The sequence below is a fragment of the Pempheris klunzingeri genome, chromosome 10 (assembly GCF_042242105.1).
Source record: "Pempheris klunzingeri isolate RE-2024b chromosome 10, fPemKlu1.hap1, whole genome shotgun sequence".
Lineage (NCBI taxonomy): Eukaryota > Metazoa > Chordata > Actinopteri > Acropomatiformes > Pempheridae > Pempheris > Pempheris klunzingeri.
In genome coordinates, this window is record NC_092021.1 from 3,932,418 (window position 1) to 3,948,686 (window position 16,269).

General features: G+C 40.3%; 1 protein-coding gene across 1 annotated transcript; it reads left to right on the forward strand.

Annotated features, from left to right (window-relative positions):
* Window positions 1–9,675: 9,675 nt before the first annotated feature.
* Window positions 9,676–15,445, forward strand: ifngr2 (interferon gamma receptor 2). Its single transcript, XM_070838596.1, has 7 exons — window positions 9,676–9,786; window positions 11,011–11,125; window positions 11,271–11,440; window positions 11,793–11,938; window positions 12,040–12,181; window positions 13,094–13,236; window positions 13,809–15,445. The coding sequence occupies exons 1-7, from the start codon at window positions 9,747–9,749 to the stop codon at window positions 13,914–13,916; spliced, it is 864 nt and encodes a 287-aa protein (XP_070694697.1). The 5' UTR covers window positions 9,676–9,746; the 3' UTR covers window positions 13,917–15,445.
* Window positions 15,446–16,269: the final 824 nt, after the last annotated feature.

Genomic DNA, 16,269 nt, shown 5'->3' on the forward strand with positions numbered 1-16,269 from the left:
ATTTTTCTCTTATCCCTGGTGGATGTTCTTACTCTGTCTCAACCATTATAGTCGGTGTTGACCAAATATAGTTGGATCTTTCAAAGAGGCAACAAAACAAGCAGCCTCATTTTATACCTGCAGCTTAATGGATGTAAAAATGACTTAAAACTTTCACTGTTAGACTTTAACATCTGAGCATAATTCATCTATATATATTTTTTTATTCTGTTTTCTGCTCCTGTCACATTTCAGACTTTTCTAAATCCTACAGACTTTACAGAGCAATTTGTTATATTGCAGTTAAATCTCCCGGAAACACACAGACTACAGTATGAACATTGTTTGGTCAATTTATCAATAGAAGCAATTAATATTTAATAGAATCAGTATATTTATGTTAACAATGACTGTAAATGACTGTAGGATGTGAAACCAACAGAGAATTACCACCACACCTGCAGTTCCTCTCATCTCTAGATTTCCCAATGAATGCTAAATTTACAGGTCTTACTTCCCTATTATGGTTTAGTCACTTAGATACTTGTTTTGAAAGATGTGTCTCTGAGATATCTACCCCCACCCCAGAACAATGGAAGTTTGTGTTGCTCACTACATTGGAAAATGACTTGAAAGCAGCTTCCTTTCTTTGCAGAACAGATGTATCCATTACGATGGACAATCCACAGTTTTCATTGGCATTACTTTCTACTAAAGCAATAGCTCCTACAGAAATTTGAGAAACGTAAAAAGACATGTTGCAAAAGCAGCACATTACAAACTACATCTTTTATCTGCTGTGAGCACCACAAACTATATTCCACCTCCATAGGTATTTTCCACAGCAGATATTTGAACCTGAGTTCAAAGTTGGAAGTAAAAGGTGTCACTAAAAACAAAATGTGGTGGAAGCAGAAAATCTCACTCAGATATTTCAAAAGCTGGACAAGCAAAAGCAAAACTACTGTACTTGCATGGCTGGATACCATGAACCACAAGTGGGAAGTACAAAAATGAGTCTGTCATCTGTTTCCATGTCATAGGCAGGTACATAGTAGAGTTACAAGGAATGTTATTTTATATGCACTAAGCCGTGAGCCTCCTCACATACAGAGGACTGTTCGTGCATTCCTTTTGTTTCATAGTTTCTGAAGGATTGAGCAGAAGACTCACTGCACTGTGCTGTAGTGTGCTGTAGTGTACTGTAGTGTAGTGCATTATGCTGGACTGCCCTAGACTGCACTGTAAGCCATGATGAAAGTAAAATGAAAGCACCAGAAGGTCCACTGAAGTCAGGGAAGTGACCAGAGGTGGTGGGAAGCGTCGACTGTCAGTGAAGAAACGTCCCGTGAACTCATGGAGAACAGTGTGCACCACCTTCTCTCTCCTGAACCCGTGGTGTGGGTTTCAGCATCCACTCGTTTTGAGAAGGAGCTCCAGTCCACTCTCATTTTATAACGTGTCTCATCGACTGCTGGACTCTTTATTAGATTGTTTGTTCGCTTACACTTGTTTATTTCAGTGAACTTTGTAAAGCACTGTGAGACACTCTGTTGTGATATTGGGCTATACAAATACATTGAATTGAATTGAATAAAGCCAACTTTGCCTTTTATAATATGACTATTTGTATGATATGGCAGCCGGCCTACTTTTACTGTGCTCCATTATTAGTATTGCTGTGAGGAACATAACACGATTGTTAACAAGTAACAAGTGTAATAATTGGTCAACTATTAACCTTCCCCATCCAAAGGAGGTGACATAACACTCTATAGCTAAGGGACAATCTGATATGCCAGCAGTCTGTTAGGTAGAAGTCAGAGCAGACGTCAGAGCTCCTGATTCTACTGATGGTAAATGTCGCCCTCTGCTGTGAAAGTGGGCTCCTTACTTTTTTCAATGTTAACTTTTTCCTGAATGCATTATTTATTATGGAAAGTGTCTTAGATAACGCTGTTAAGAATTGGCACTATATAAATAAAGATTGATTGATTGATTGATTGATTCTATGGGTCATAAACAGCAAAAAAAAAAAGCTGTTACAGCAACACAAAGCGTCATATCATTGAAGTGCTGTCCTGTATCCCGGAAGGCTGATCTTATAGAACACAAAGCGAGAGGCCCATGATGTTGTTTTTTTTAAATTCAAATTAACATGCCTATTTGCTGTGAAAATGTCAATAAACCTGAGATACGTCACAAATGCATATTTTAGTTTTGAGTTTACAATTTGCATATCAAAAGGTGTGTATACAGGATGATTTCATGTTGATTGTTTTAGGTTGTCTTCTATATTTGACATTTCTTTTTTTCAGAGAGTTTGTATTCTTCACTTTTGGAATTTTATTTCACAGATTTTTTTACTTATGAATCGATCAATCAATCTTCATATAGAAAATCTTATCTCTTATCTTTTTCATATAGACCAATCTCTTTAATCAAGAGAGATGCAATTTTGAATTGAACAATTGTAAGGATTCTAGAACCCCCAAACCAGCAAACCCTAGGCGACAATGGCAAGGAAAAACTCCCCTTTGACAGGAAGAAGCTTTCTGTCTGGGGCTGTGTTGGGTGTTGGGTGTGGGTGGGGGAGAGAGAGAGAGAGAGAGGGAGAAATTGAAAATGTTACTGAAAGCTATGAATTAATGATGAACACACGTTTGCTCAGAAAGTTGTCCTCTCATCATTTTAACTGTAAAAATCTTCTTTTTGACATCACAACTGTAAAACACAATGTAGGCCTAATGGTTTGCCATCCATTGCATTTATACACCCAGAGAACAAAGGAGTATTCCATTCTGATGATGCTTAGGCCTTGTGCTATTCCTAAGAAATGTCCAGTGTCACTACGTCTGTCTAGACTGCTCACATGCTTCTTTTAGCTCAAGACAAGTCGGCAAAATCTCGGAGAAGTGATAAAATGTATGTTTGATAATGATGTCATGACGGTGCTTGTTTAGAATATATTTACACTAATTACATGCTCGCTTTTTTCCAGTTTCTTGAAGCTTTTGATGAAGCTTGCGAGAAGCGTTCATTTTGTAAATCTGAGACAGCTGAGCCGAGCGTTAGCCATCTAAACATAACAGAATTATTAAAGCCATCACAGTGCCACAACCATTAAAGCCTTTAAAGGACCACTCCGTGTAAGCGACATGAACTACTCATTTTTCCTCACACACCTCCAAATGAGTGTGACTGCCATGAAGACTTTAGAGCAAGTCGAGTCAATCAATGTCCGTGGCTGGAGGAACACCAGATATCTATTTAAGAGCAAATCCAATAATAACACTTAAAAACACACCTCCAATTGATTGCGCCTGAATGAGCAATTTGCTTAAACTTATCCATAGTAGAACAAGAGTAAGACTGTTCCATAAACCCCAGTAGCACATCTGTTGCATAGACAAGGCTTTAAAATGTGTTTGAGGCCTAATCTCACATTCATTTCGACTAATTTGATAACTTTTATTTGACAACGCCTTTGACTTTTGTTGAGCCTCTTCCCAAAAACAAAATGCAACTTCAGTCATTCATCTCATTTAGACTGGAATACTTTACATCCCTCAAGATTAAAAAAGTCTACAAGATTGAAATATGGTCAAAAGAGAAATACACTCCCCTCCAAAAGTATTGGAACAGTGAGGCCAGTTCCTTTACTTTTGCTGTAGACTGAAAACATTTGGGTTTGACATCAGAAGATGAATATGAGACAAGAGATCAACATTTCAGCTTTTATTTCCAGGTATTTACATCTGGATCTGATACACAACTTAGAAGATAACATTATTTGTAACAGAACACCAAATTTTTAGACGAGCAAAAGTATTGGAACAGATAGACTTAAAATACATTAACGTGAAGAGACTTAATATTTAGTTGCAAATCCTTTGCTTGCAATAACTGCATCAAGCCTGTGACCCATTGACATCACCAAACTTTTGCATTCTGCTTTTGTGATGCTTTTCCAGGCTTTCACCGCAGCCTCTTTCAGTTGTGGTTTGTTTTGTGGGTTTACTCCCTTCAGTCTGCTCTTTAGCAGGTAAAATGCTCTACAGGGTTGAAGTCTGGAGATTGACTTGGCCAGTCTAAAACCTTCCACTTCTTGCCCCTGATGAACTCCTGTATTGTTTTGGCAGTGTGTTTTGAATCATTATCTTGCTGCACCATGAAGGATCTCCCAATCAGTTTGGTTGTATCTTTCTTTATATTGGCAGACAAAATGTTTCTGTAGACTTCTGAGTTCATTTTGCTGCTGCCATCATGTGTTACATCATCAATGAAGATGAATGAGCCCGTCCCAGAAGAAGCCATGCAAGCCCAAGCCATGACATTACCTCCACTGTGTTTCACAGATGAGCTTGTATGTTTGGGATCATGAGCAGATCCTTTCTTTCTCCTAACTTTAGTCTTTCCATCACTTTGGTAAAGGTTCATCTTTGTCTCATCAGTCCATAAAACTTTGTCCCAGAATTTTTAGGCTTGTCTCTGGACTTTTTGGCAAATTCCAGCCTGGCCTTCCTATTCTTCTTGCTAATGAGTGGTTTGCATCTTCTGGTGTGGCCTCTGTACTTTTGTTCCTGAAGTCTTCTGCGAACAGTGGACTGTGACACCTTCTCTCCTGCTCTCTGGAGGTTGATGCTGATGTCACCAACAGTTGTTTTAGGGTCTTTCTTTAGCTCTCACAATGTCTCTGTCATCAACTGCTGCTGTTTTCCTTGGTCTACCCGTTCGACGTCTGCTACTTAGTACACCAGTGGTTTCTTTCTTCTTCAGGACATTCCAAATGGTTGTACTGGCTATGGCCAATGTTTGTGCAATGACTGTGATTGATTTTCCATCTTCTCTCAGCTTCACAATTGCTTGTTTTTCACCCATGGACAGCTCTCTGGTTTTCTTGTTGGTTACGCCTCTAACTATAAATGCAGTCTGCACAGGCAAAACCCAAATCTGAAGCTGAACGTAGACATTCAGCGCTATTTATTGTTTGAATAATCAATGTAACAGGACACACTAGGGCAACAAAACACACCTGTCAGTCACATGTTCCAATACTTTTGCTCACATGAAAAATGGGTGGGTTCAAACAAAAGGTGCTAACTTCTAAGTTGTGTATCAGATCCAGATGTAAATACCTGGAAATAAAAGCTGAAATGTTGATCTCTTGTCTCATATTCATCTTTTGATGTCAAACCCAAATGTTTTCAGTCTACAGCAAAAATAAAGGAATTGGCCTCACTGTTCCAATACTTTTGGAGGGGAGTGTATAATGTGCGTGTTTGTCTAATAACTGCATATTTGGAAACTGAACAATCCATTCGATCCATCCAAGAGTGGTGTGAATAAGAGCATCTGTGGACCCACAGCACGTTCAGGTGGATGGGCTAGAGCGGTGGGAAACCAGCGGGCACAGGCTCACTACAACTGTAGAAGAAGAAAAACGTCGACTGGTGAAACACATCTCCATTTCTGCTGCAACATGCAGAGCATCAGAGCTCAGTGCAATGGGCAAACTGTACTCAAAGACGTGCCTCATTTGATGCTCTCATGGTGCACCGCAGGCATCAGATTTGAAATGCCAACACCACAGAACCAGCAGTTTTGGGAAAAGGTTGCTATTTTTACGCAGACAGACACATTTGTGCTTTATTATGCCATTCATTTTCTATACATCTCTACATGAGTAACCTATGAGGGTACATGAGACCGGAGGACAGATGTGCAGGCTGCTGTTACTTGGCAGAACACTGCTAAAGCCACTGGGGAGCCAGCCATCTCATTTCATCTTTTAGTTCTTCTTCCAGGTGGGTGAAAATCACAGTAAGATCACCTACTCATAACTCTATACTATGGTAATAAATTGCAGTTGTTAGTTTTATGTAGCAAGTTAAGTTTTTATGACCAGCAGATTTCAATAAAAGTTGATCACAGATGATGATAAGGGGTTGGCCTGTGCTATTAATGTAACTACCAAGGGTTCAAGCTCTCATTTTTCTTTTACTATCTGACATGTGACAAAACAGCAGTTCAGCTCTTTAGGTAGAGGTAGAGGTTTTGGCCACGGTAGTTGTTTTAGTTTAGCGTTGCAGAATTTCAATAGTATTGCACAGAGTTTTAAGCGAAGATACCAGAGCTAACTTCAGCTGTCGCGTGTTGCCATAGTAAGGCAGTCAGGAGGCTAACTAAAGGAATGAAATGATGTCTAGGATAAATGAAAACCATAGAATTAGGTTGGCCTATGTTGTAAAACCTATAGCACAGAGTACATTGTTTTGATAATTGTCCACTAGATCCTCATTTGATGCTCTAGAATCACACCGAGGTGGGAGAAGGGACATGAAGGCAGTTTGACGCGCCTCATGGTGCACTTCAAAACACGTGTCAGACACTAATTGAGCAACCAATTGAGCATGGTTGACATGCCTGAGTATTGTTGCTGATCGTGTGCATCCATTTGTGGCCACAGTCAGCCCATCTCCTTATGACTAATGCGCGGAGAAACATAATACATACATGGCATAATTAAGCAATTACCATCCAATCGTGCACTGTGGCATGGGTGCTGCTGAGCAGGCCCAGTTGATTCTGATTTTGTATCAAGAGGGCTGATTGTTGAGACACGAATGGCCAAAGGTTCATTCACAAAGACTGCTCAGATGGCTCAACAGGAACAGTGCAAAGTGACCTGATGTGCATTCAGATCTATGGGACACACATCAGTAGATAAGGTCAGAAAATGAAGTCAGCTGCGCATGATTGCATTGCTTGTGCATTGGTGTGATATGTAAGGAAAAGCAGAGGAGCAACTCCTTCTCAAGTGACTGAGAATGTCGACGTAGGACATGATTAGACAGCAACAACAGTCCACTGTCCATGACATAGAGTGTGGTATTACAGTGAATGGTCTAAGGTAAGTAGTCTGTATTTGTATAGCGCCTTTCTAGTCATTTCGACCACTCAATGTGCTTTCACCCATTCACAGAGGAGTCTAAGCTGGAGGCTGCAGTGAATCTCATTACAAAAATGAATGAATGAACCATGAAGTTCAGTGGTGCAAAACCTAAAGGCACTGATCAAAAAAGATGCAGAAAAAAGTGATATGGTGAGAGGACTCATCCTTCACACTAAAAGGACAGTACAGGCCTGAATGCTTGAAAAATGTGGGTCCACTTGTCCCCTCAGGGGGGAGGGTCACACCAAATCGATACCAAGCTCTGAAGGATCAAACATTTCTATGCTAATGCCCCCATCTGTGCCCCCAGTGTCAGGCACCTGGGGTCACTGAATGGTTTAATGAGTATGAAACTGATGCGAATCATATGGTACGGCCTTCGCAGTCACCAGGTGTCAACTCAACAGAACACCTAGTGGAGATTTTTGGGCGATTTGTCTAAACATTCTAAGATACTGATACAGTTTTTTTTTATTTGCTAAAATTGTGTACATCATGATGATGATGATTATTATTATTACTACTACTACTACTATTATTTCATATGTAATACAGCAGGGGGCATTTCAGAAGCAGAAGACACTTATCTCAAAGAATATAGGAACCGTGAAGAGACTGTAGCGACTACTGGAGACAAAAGTTGTTAGTCGCTGAGAGGCTGAGGTTGGGCTGTTTGCTGCTTGTCTGTCACGCTTTCCAAAAAGGATTCGCTGAGATCAAATGATACGTTTAACAAAGTTTATTTAAGAAATAGACCATCTTCCAGAGGTACAGTTTAATTACCAGGATTATTGTTAACATTACAATGGGTGGAGCGAAATAACCAATCCAGAGTCATAATTGCTTCAGCAGCAGTTGATTACATGACATTGGAAGAGCTTGCTCCCCCTCCCTCTACGCTGCTGCTCCCTCGGTTCTGTCTCCAAAGCCCTTCCCCACAGAGGAGGCTGGAGGAGGTCATGCACATGTGAGCGAACCATGGCAACCAAAGATACCAGGTGTACAATGGTGTCCATAATGGTACACAATGGTATAAATGCAGATAACAAGCCATCCTTGGAGCTTTGGGTCACAGGCTGATGGCTGCCGAACTCCCTGCTGTCCTCCTGAAATTTCAAAAGCCCATTCACTATATTCATTAGGAAAAGGCTTGTAACACTGCTGTTTATGATTGTGCTTTTTAAATTACAAGGTTATTCCACATACACTCCCCTCCAAAAGTATTGGAACAGTGAGGCCAATTCCTTTATTTTTGCTGTAGACTGAAAACATTTGGGTTTGACATCAAAAGATGAATATGGGACAAGAGATCAACATTTCAGCTTTTATTTCCAGGTATTTACATCTGGATCTGATACACAACTTAGAAGATAGCATTATTTGTAACGGAACACCAAATTTTTAGACGAACAAAAGTATTGGAACAGATAGACTTAAAATACATTAACGTGAAAAGACTTAATATTTAGTTGCAAATCCTTTGCTTGCAATAACTGCATCAAGCCTGTGACCCATTGACATCACCAAACTTTTGCATTCTGCTTTTGTGATGCTTTTCCAGGCTTTCACCGCAGCCTCTTTCAGTTGTGGTTTGTTTTGGGGGGTTTCTCCCTTCAGTCTGCTCTTTAGCAGGTAAAATGCATGCTCTATAGGGTTGAAGTCTGGAGATTGACTTGGTCAGTCTAAAACCTTCCACTTCTTGCCCCTGATGAACTCCTTTGTTGTTTTGGCAGTGTGTTTTGAATCATTATCTTGTTGCACCATGAAGGATCTCCCAATCAGTTTGGTTGCATTGAATGAGTTTGAGATTTTTCCTTTAATTAGTTGATCATGGTTATGATCATAATAAAACACAGGACAACGATTTTAGGCAAATAAAAATCAATGGGGAATCACCTAGGTGAAATGATAAGATAATAATAATAAAGAATAAAGAATAAAGAATAATAATCTGCATGTAGCCTAAATATAGGAATACTAATGTTCCTTTGACAGTGAACACAAAAGGGATGATAACCCTTCAGCCATATTCATATTTCAGGTTTGAGGTATATATCTTCATATGGGTATATACTGTATTTTTCAGTTCCGGTAAAATAATTCATTTCGATTTATTTCAACTAGCTAAATATATTATGACTGTCTGAATAGTCTATATTTAATCAGTCTGCTAAAATTACAAGTATGACGACCAATTACACTTTGAATAACATTAACTAATGCTGGAGATGACTAAATCTTACTTTCACTTCTATAAATCAGCTACCCGGATATTCTTGTGTACTGAACGTGGAGAAGAGAAACTGAAATTTAAGTATCGATCAATACTGATACCAACGGTGGTATCGACCTTTCGATATTTTAGATCGATCCACCCACCACTACTTACCTGTCTCATGTACTACTGTTAGGATACACTGGCAGTTTCAGCATAGATATTTTATAGCTTCTATACCAACCTTTAATACCAGGTCCCCATACATTGATTTTTTTCAGCAATTTTATGCATTTATCTATTTTGAAATAAGCCTCTCGATATTGATTACCCATTAACACGAAGAAGTTTAGCTTAGTTTTCTTCTGCCACCAACTGTTCCTCTGCCGTCCAGTAGGGGCGGTGATGCGCCTGTGACCTGCTCTGTCTACCGCGTAGAAGAAGATGTATTTCGGGAAGTTAGTTACTCAAGGGTAAAAAAACCGTCACTTCCCAGAATCTATTCGTTCTACGTAGCATGTATACCTGACAAATATCGCTGCAATGGAGACTACTGTGTTCGGGGACAGGTCAAACCCTTGAAATGACCCAGTCAGAATGCTGTTTCTTCTGCTGTGCATCCAAGCCGCCGTCCCAGGTAATAACCAGTGTGTGTGTGGGTGTGTGTGTGTGTGTGAGACAGAGAGAGAGAGACAGGGACAGAGAGAGAGAGACAGAGACAGACAGAGAAAAGGAAGGGAGATGTCCCATCCTAACACACACAGCCAAGCCACGAGTACTAGAGAGGCGTTTCGTCGTGAAGCGGGCTGCCGAGAAAGAAAGACAGGCTAGAAAGGCCGAGCTAATGTTGCCTTCAGGATCCCTTCATGGTCCTTTCATGTCGCCTTCAAGTTCTCTTCATGTTGCCTTCAAGTTCTCTTCATGTTGCCTTCATGTTCCTCTCATGTTGCCTTCATGATGCCTTCATGGTCCCTTCATGTTGCCTTAAAGTTCTCTTCATGTTCCCTTCATGGTCCCTTCATGTTGCCTTCATGATCCCTTCATATTACTTTCATTTTCCCTTCTTAATGTGGGAGTTGAGCATTATGTAGAACACGATCTAATGCTAGAAAAGACTCACTGAGCTTTGTGGTAAACTCAGCATCAAGTAACGCTTTCAAGAAATGTCAGTAATAATTTCAATAAACTGTCAATACTCGAAGTAGAACTTCACCAGGGTTGCTGCTGCTTTATCTCTGTGTGGTAAAAGGAAACCCATCAGTGTTCGTCTTAAACTGTCTTTCTGAAGTCAGTAAGATCTGTAAAGATCAAACAAGGCAACATTATATATTTGAAATCTCAAGACGACCATCGAACCTCACTGCTTCTGTTCCAGAAAGCAGTTTTCCTACAAACTGCACACTGTGGAAGTACACTGTTTGTAGTGCGGAAATCTGAGGTGAGCATGTTCTAACAGTACTAGTTAAGACTGTTGAGTCAGTGCTCAAAAGTACGCCAACGTAAAGTTGCATCAGAAGAAATGTCACTCCTAATTGCAGTTTGATGACAATACAAAAACTGGAACTTCTCAGTTCTAGTAAGACAAAACACTCTAATGTCTAATATGATAAAACTAAGACAGTGGTTTTTAATTCTTGCATCCCATCAGTACAAGAGACTCACACACACACACACACACACACACACACACACACACACACACAAATAAACCTCAATTATATTTGTATAGCTTTAATGTTAGAAGATGACACAGTGGATTGTCAAACCTAGAAAGAAAAGCATCAAATAGCAGGTGATGGTCATTAATATCATTATTAATTATTATAGTCATTAATAATTATCATTTGCTTCTCTGTCCCAGTGCTGTCTGTGGCACCGCCATCTGCACCACAGAACATCAAGGTTGATAACTGGCTGCTGACATGGACTCCTGGCGAGGAGGAGAGAGATGTCACCTATACCGTCCAGTACCGCAGGTGAGGTCTGATGCTTCTAGCGTGCTCTGCAATCTACAGAAAGAAACCTGAAAGATTCTTAGCTCCCCATCTTGTCTGAGCGTAATAAAGGTTAGAATCATGATGGTCTGATAGAAATCTCCTTTTTCTCTTGTTGCGTCATCAGCCTTGACAAAGATACGTGGGAAAAAGTGTCAGCCTGCGTCCACATATCTTCACTCAGCTGCAATGTCACTTCAGCCAAAGGAAAGGCTGAGGATGACTGTGTTATGTTGCGTGTGCAAGCAGAAAGACACGGGCTGACCTCGGGACAGGTCAAAGCCTGTAGCAGACATGGTAAGAAGGATGGGGCTGATTACTGTGTTCTCACATCGGCAGCAGTGAAGTTCATGCTCATGTCTGTTCTTCACTGTTGCAGTTTGTATGAGATGCTCTAAGTGTGCGCCATGTTTGACGCTGCTGTGTAAAAAAATACCAGTACAAAGAGAAAACCATGAAACACTCATACTGCTACAGTTGTGATAATCAGAGGTTACATGATTGTGAGAAGCCTAACTGTCAGGAAATGACTGATTTCAGCCCTTCAGGCCTCTACAATTTTAGTCACAAAGGTCACGTGATCTCTCTCCTACAGCAGAGACAGAGGGCAGATGGTTTGTCAACACATGTGTCTGCTGTGCTCCCCCAGGTGACACCTGCTCTCCTGAACCCACTCTGACTGCACGGCCAGGCTCCCTGACTGTACATCTGAATAGGAACAACAGTTTCGCTACCAACAATGCGGACCGTGCACAACACAGGATTTACTATGGCAAGGAAGGAGAGCCCCTGGAGGTCAGTCCTGAAACCTGTCCGTTCCGTCAGAGTCAGAAATCGTTTTTATGAAGTGAATAGGAAATACTGGTTTATTTCTGTAAAATCTCTCTCTTCTACAGGAGTATGGAGATACACTCTCCTCCGTGTCCATCTCTGGCCTGCAGGAGGGACAGCGTTACTGTATAAAGGTGCAATATATTTTAAGCACTGTACCCAAGGGAATGCCCAGCTGCATCCAGTGTGAGCTCATCCCTGAGTCAGGTAAGAACACGTTCGTCGTTGCTGCTGCTCTTCAGCCAGCCGCAAACCATGTTTTTGAAACACAAAAGAACCAAATTGACTGTGCCTCTCGTTTTGGCCTTGACTTGACACTTGGCCGAGGTCGGTAACCCAGTCACAGTGAGCATTCATCACCTGCAGCTGCATCTTCTTACAAAGTCTGCCGTTTTTTCTGCTGTTTTTAATGAAGCATCTTGTGTTTTGGATTTGGATGTGCATTATTACCACACAACCTTCAATCAAAAATGAAGCTGACTATATGTCAGAAACAAATCACTGCCTGGAACACAAGTAATCCCTAAAACACACAGTGCTCTTTAGAGAATGATCACCATCGTACAGTGTTTGTGATTTATAGTTGAAGGAATACACTGAAAAGCACTCTAGTGGATCATATACACTATAAGGCTCACAGTGTTGCTCTGAAAATGTAGTAGCAGCTTGTATTCACTGCAAAAAAACCCTTTGCTTTGACGAGGGTGATGAAATGGCTGTTTCTGGTTTAACAAGCAGGACTTTACAGGTCTTAATAATCTGAGCCTGTCAATGGCAAAAACAAGCACTTTCAGTGGACCTACTTTGATCGGGTGCAGTTGTCTCAAGGGACTACGTTGCAGCTAGTAGAGCCTGGCTCAGGTGATTTACTGGACTGTATCCCAAACTTTTTGTACTTACTTGTCATGTCAAACTTAAGTACAAAATAGGGCCCAGGTTTAAAAATGCTGAAGTTATACTCTAAGTGGAATCGGTTACTAACTTTTTCAAAGGTTTTAAGGCTCATGAATCCATTTCAAACGCATGATAAAGAGTTGTAATGGACTGCTTCCATCATTGCCTCTTGTGTGTGTGTGTGTGTGTATTTGTGTTTCTTCACTTTGCATTTCCCTGGAAAAGAGCCACAACAAACAGGCACGGCAGCAGCTGCGGGGGTCGGCGTCGTCCTGCTCGCTCTCATACCGGTGGTAGCGTACATCCTCATCTTCAAGCGAGGGAGAATCAAGGAGTGGCTGCGTCCCCCATATGAAATACCAGAGGACGTAAGCACCAAAACTGCCCTTGACCACACAACCACCAGATCACACTGTACACTCTATACTCTATTGGGTAGTATGTTGGGCACATGCCATTTATTATTGTCATGTGTATATTTCTAGGATGCTAGTTATCAGTGTTACTGACATTCTTCACAAACAATCGCTAAAAACATTCAGTCTGGAGTTTGATTCTTCAGCAGCAATTAAAACACACATCTTTTCACCCAGCCATATGATATATAATGTATATTTTTATTCACAATATGACTTTAATAATCAGCTTCCCATGTCTCTCGCTGTGCATATATAGTAAAAACTGGTCAGCCGATATGAAGGCACAGGGTGATCACAGCCGGCACATGTAAAGTACCAAATTAAGAGATAAACAAGTGCACTTGAAGCAATTCCTTGTTGCTGAAAAGCAAAGATCAGTACGAACACAGCACATGGACCACCAACCTGCCAGCAACTTAAAGTAAAGATGGCTTATGCACAACAGTTCACATGTATTTGTAATGCAAACAGTATCTTCAAGTGTTTGATTGCATAAACTGGACTGTTATCTTATCTCTTAGTTCTTCCTCGAGCCATTTCCTGAGCATTACATCATCTCCACCAGCATCCCCAGCGACGAGCAGTGTGATGTCATTTCCTGCATAAAGCCAAAGGAGTTGGCAGACTGAAGGCAGCCACCCTCTAACTGCTTCTGTACCACACCTCCTCTTTGTAACAAGATCTGCAGATGGAACTATTGGAGACACTCTCACACACACGTTTTGTGCTCTGCTTCTCCTCTGAAGCCAGACTTTTTGCTGAGAGGGATTTAGACTTAACTTGAAGTGAAAACTCTCTAATTTGATCTACATTTAGCATTAAGCGAGGATTTGGTTTAATATGGCTGCAAACATTCAATTTACTTTCAAATTACAGTCATAGCAAACACTGAACACTGCGGTAAATAGGTCTTCACAGGCTAGTGTGTGTGTGTGCTGAGATGAGCTTGCACTGGAAAATTTCTTTTCTCTAAGAATTTGTCTGTTGTATATTTGTGTGTGCCAATGCCAATATTGCTTATTTCTTAAAAACTTCATGACTGTACACTATTTCATCTTTTTATTTGGTGATTTAATCGCATTCCTTCCATTTTTATGCACTTTGTAATAGCACTCACAAATTGTGTGCATTAATCATTAATGAACCAGATCAGCCGCAGCTTAGAACACTTCCAGCATTAATCAGGTTAGGTTTTGTCTGACTGAGTAGTATAGGTTAGTATATATTTAGTATAGTACTGTAGTGCTCATCTTTATTCTCAAATCATGAGACTCTACTACTACTACTCTGGCACCTCTTGGCCTCTTTTTAAATAAATGACTGATGTAAAGACTGACAGCTTTTTCATCGGAACTTCATTACAGGTCAGCCGGTTGGATTAGCATGGCATCTAACATCTTTTTAGAATCGTACTTTTATTTACTCTGGATAATCCACCCAACACTTTTCGTAAACTCTTTGGATGCAGTGAGTGATGCATGAATATCTACAACTGGGGATACGTCAGAGGCTTTTTTTGTACTATTTAGTATCCAGCCAAGCTGGAGACACCACAAAGGCAAAATGTGGTGTTAAAAACACACGTTCACACACCACGTGAACGACAAAACGCTGATACAGACATTTGTTGTGTGGTTTTTCTTTTTTTTATTGCAGCAAATTACACAACATGTATTCAAAATAGCAGCACAGTAACTGGAAAATCAATACAATTCTTAACATGTTTGAAACTAACTTGACTACAAAATGCTTTAAAATCCGCCTTAATATTTATAAAGCTGGCTTCTGATGGGGTCGGCGAGTCCTGCAGATTCATCCGGTCAAACCTCAAGATGACCTCATTCACACACATTAGACGGTTCGTTTCCTGTGAGAAGGGCTGTAAAGTTATTTGTATAATAATCACAATTGTAATTTTAGTCTCCATGTTTTTTTTTTTTTTAAATGGAGTGGCTGCAGTATTGATGCCTAGTTTTTCCTGTGCCCACTGTGTTGCATCAGATAAACTCCAGATGTAATGTGAGTTTAACCCCTCTGATAATGACTGTTATGTGAAACTGATTGTTTACAAAGGACACACAGCTTGTTACAGCTTTGAAATAAAATGATTCCTTTTATACTTGTGAATTTTCTGTGTATATTTCACAAAATCTGTTCAAATGGGACATTAATTAATGTTTGAATAAAGTTGAAGCTGCTTCGATCTAATGTTGAGGTGGTAGACCACTGAGTTAAATGTTGCCAATTCTCCTCTGTGAACTGCTTAGAATAAGTGTGTATGTATGGAACTACACTGTTATTTAGCTGTAAGTGTTATTTCCTTTTTATAGATGGCCATGGGTTTCCTATAAAAAGGAAATAAACGGTCCACTGCAATTGTCCTGACTTGGAGGTCACAGTTGCTCTCTCCCAGTTGCACTAAAACGGGCTTTGACTACACTGCCCAATAAAGAAATGGTACTTTGCTGCTTTTGGACAGCAAAGTGGATGAATATGGTTTGTTCAGAAATCTCCATTGAACACGTTTTATTTATTTTTCAATTTTTAAGCTCTCAACAAGTCATAGAGGCACAGAGAAGCTGGAATGTAACTCTAAATCCCACTTTCTCAGGTTTTTCCAGCTTATTTTTACTCCATGCAAGTCAAAGATTTAGGGTACGAGGGGCAGGGTGTAGGGGTTCTTGTGAGATTACAAAATCATTGCAAATGTCTATGTGTGATAGCAAGGAGTGTAAAGTAGTCCGGTACTTTAATACTGTTACTACAGCAGTCTATTTGACAGCTTCCCAAAATGTATTCTATACTTACATACTTTAGATGGCTACCAGGAAAATCCCCAGTATCAGAATGCTTACATCTTACTTTACAGGACATTTTCTGGTAGGAACAAGAACTAAACACAGACAAAGTACAAGAGGACAAAAGAAACTATTTAGAAACGTACGCCTCATCCTGATGACTAATCTGTCAGCAGGAAACTGA

Bases quoted from the DNA above. Each gene is read 5' to 3' on its own strand.
- ifngr2 (XM_070838596.1), top strand. From the start codon at position 9,747: ATGCTGTTTCTTCTGCTGTGCATCCAAGCCGCCGTCCCAG. The intron at 11,126-11,270 runs GTGAGGTCTGAT...TTGCGTCATCAG, and splicing joins TATACCGTCCAGTACCGCAG to CCTTGACAAAGATACGTGGG. The intron at 11,939-12,039 runs GTCAGTCCTGAA...TCTCTTCTACAG, and splicing joins AGGAAGGAGAGCCCCTGGAG to GAGTATGGAGATACACTCTC.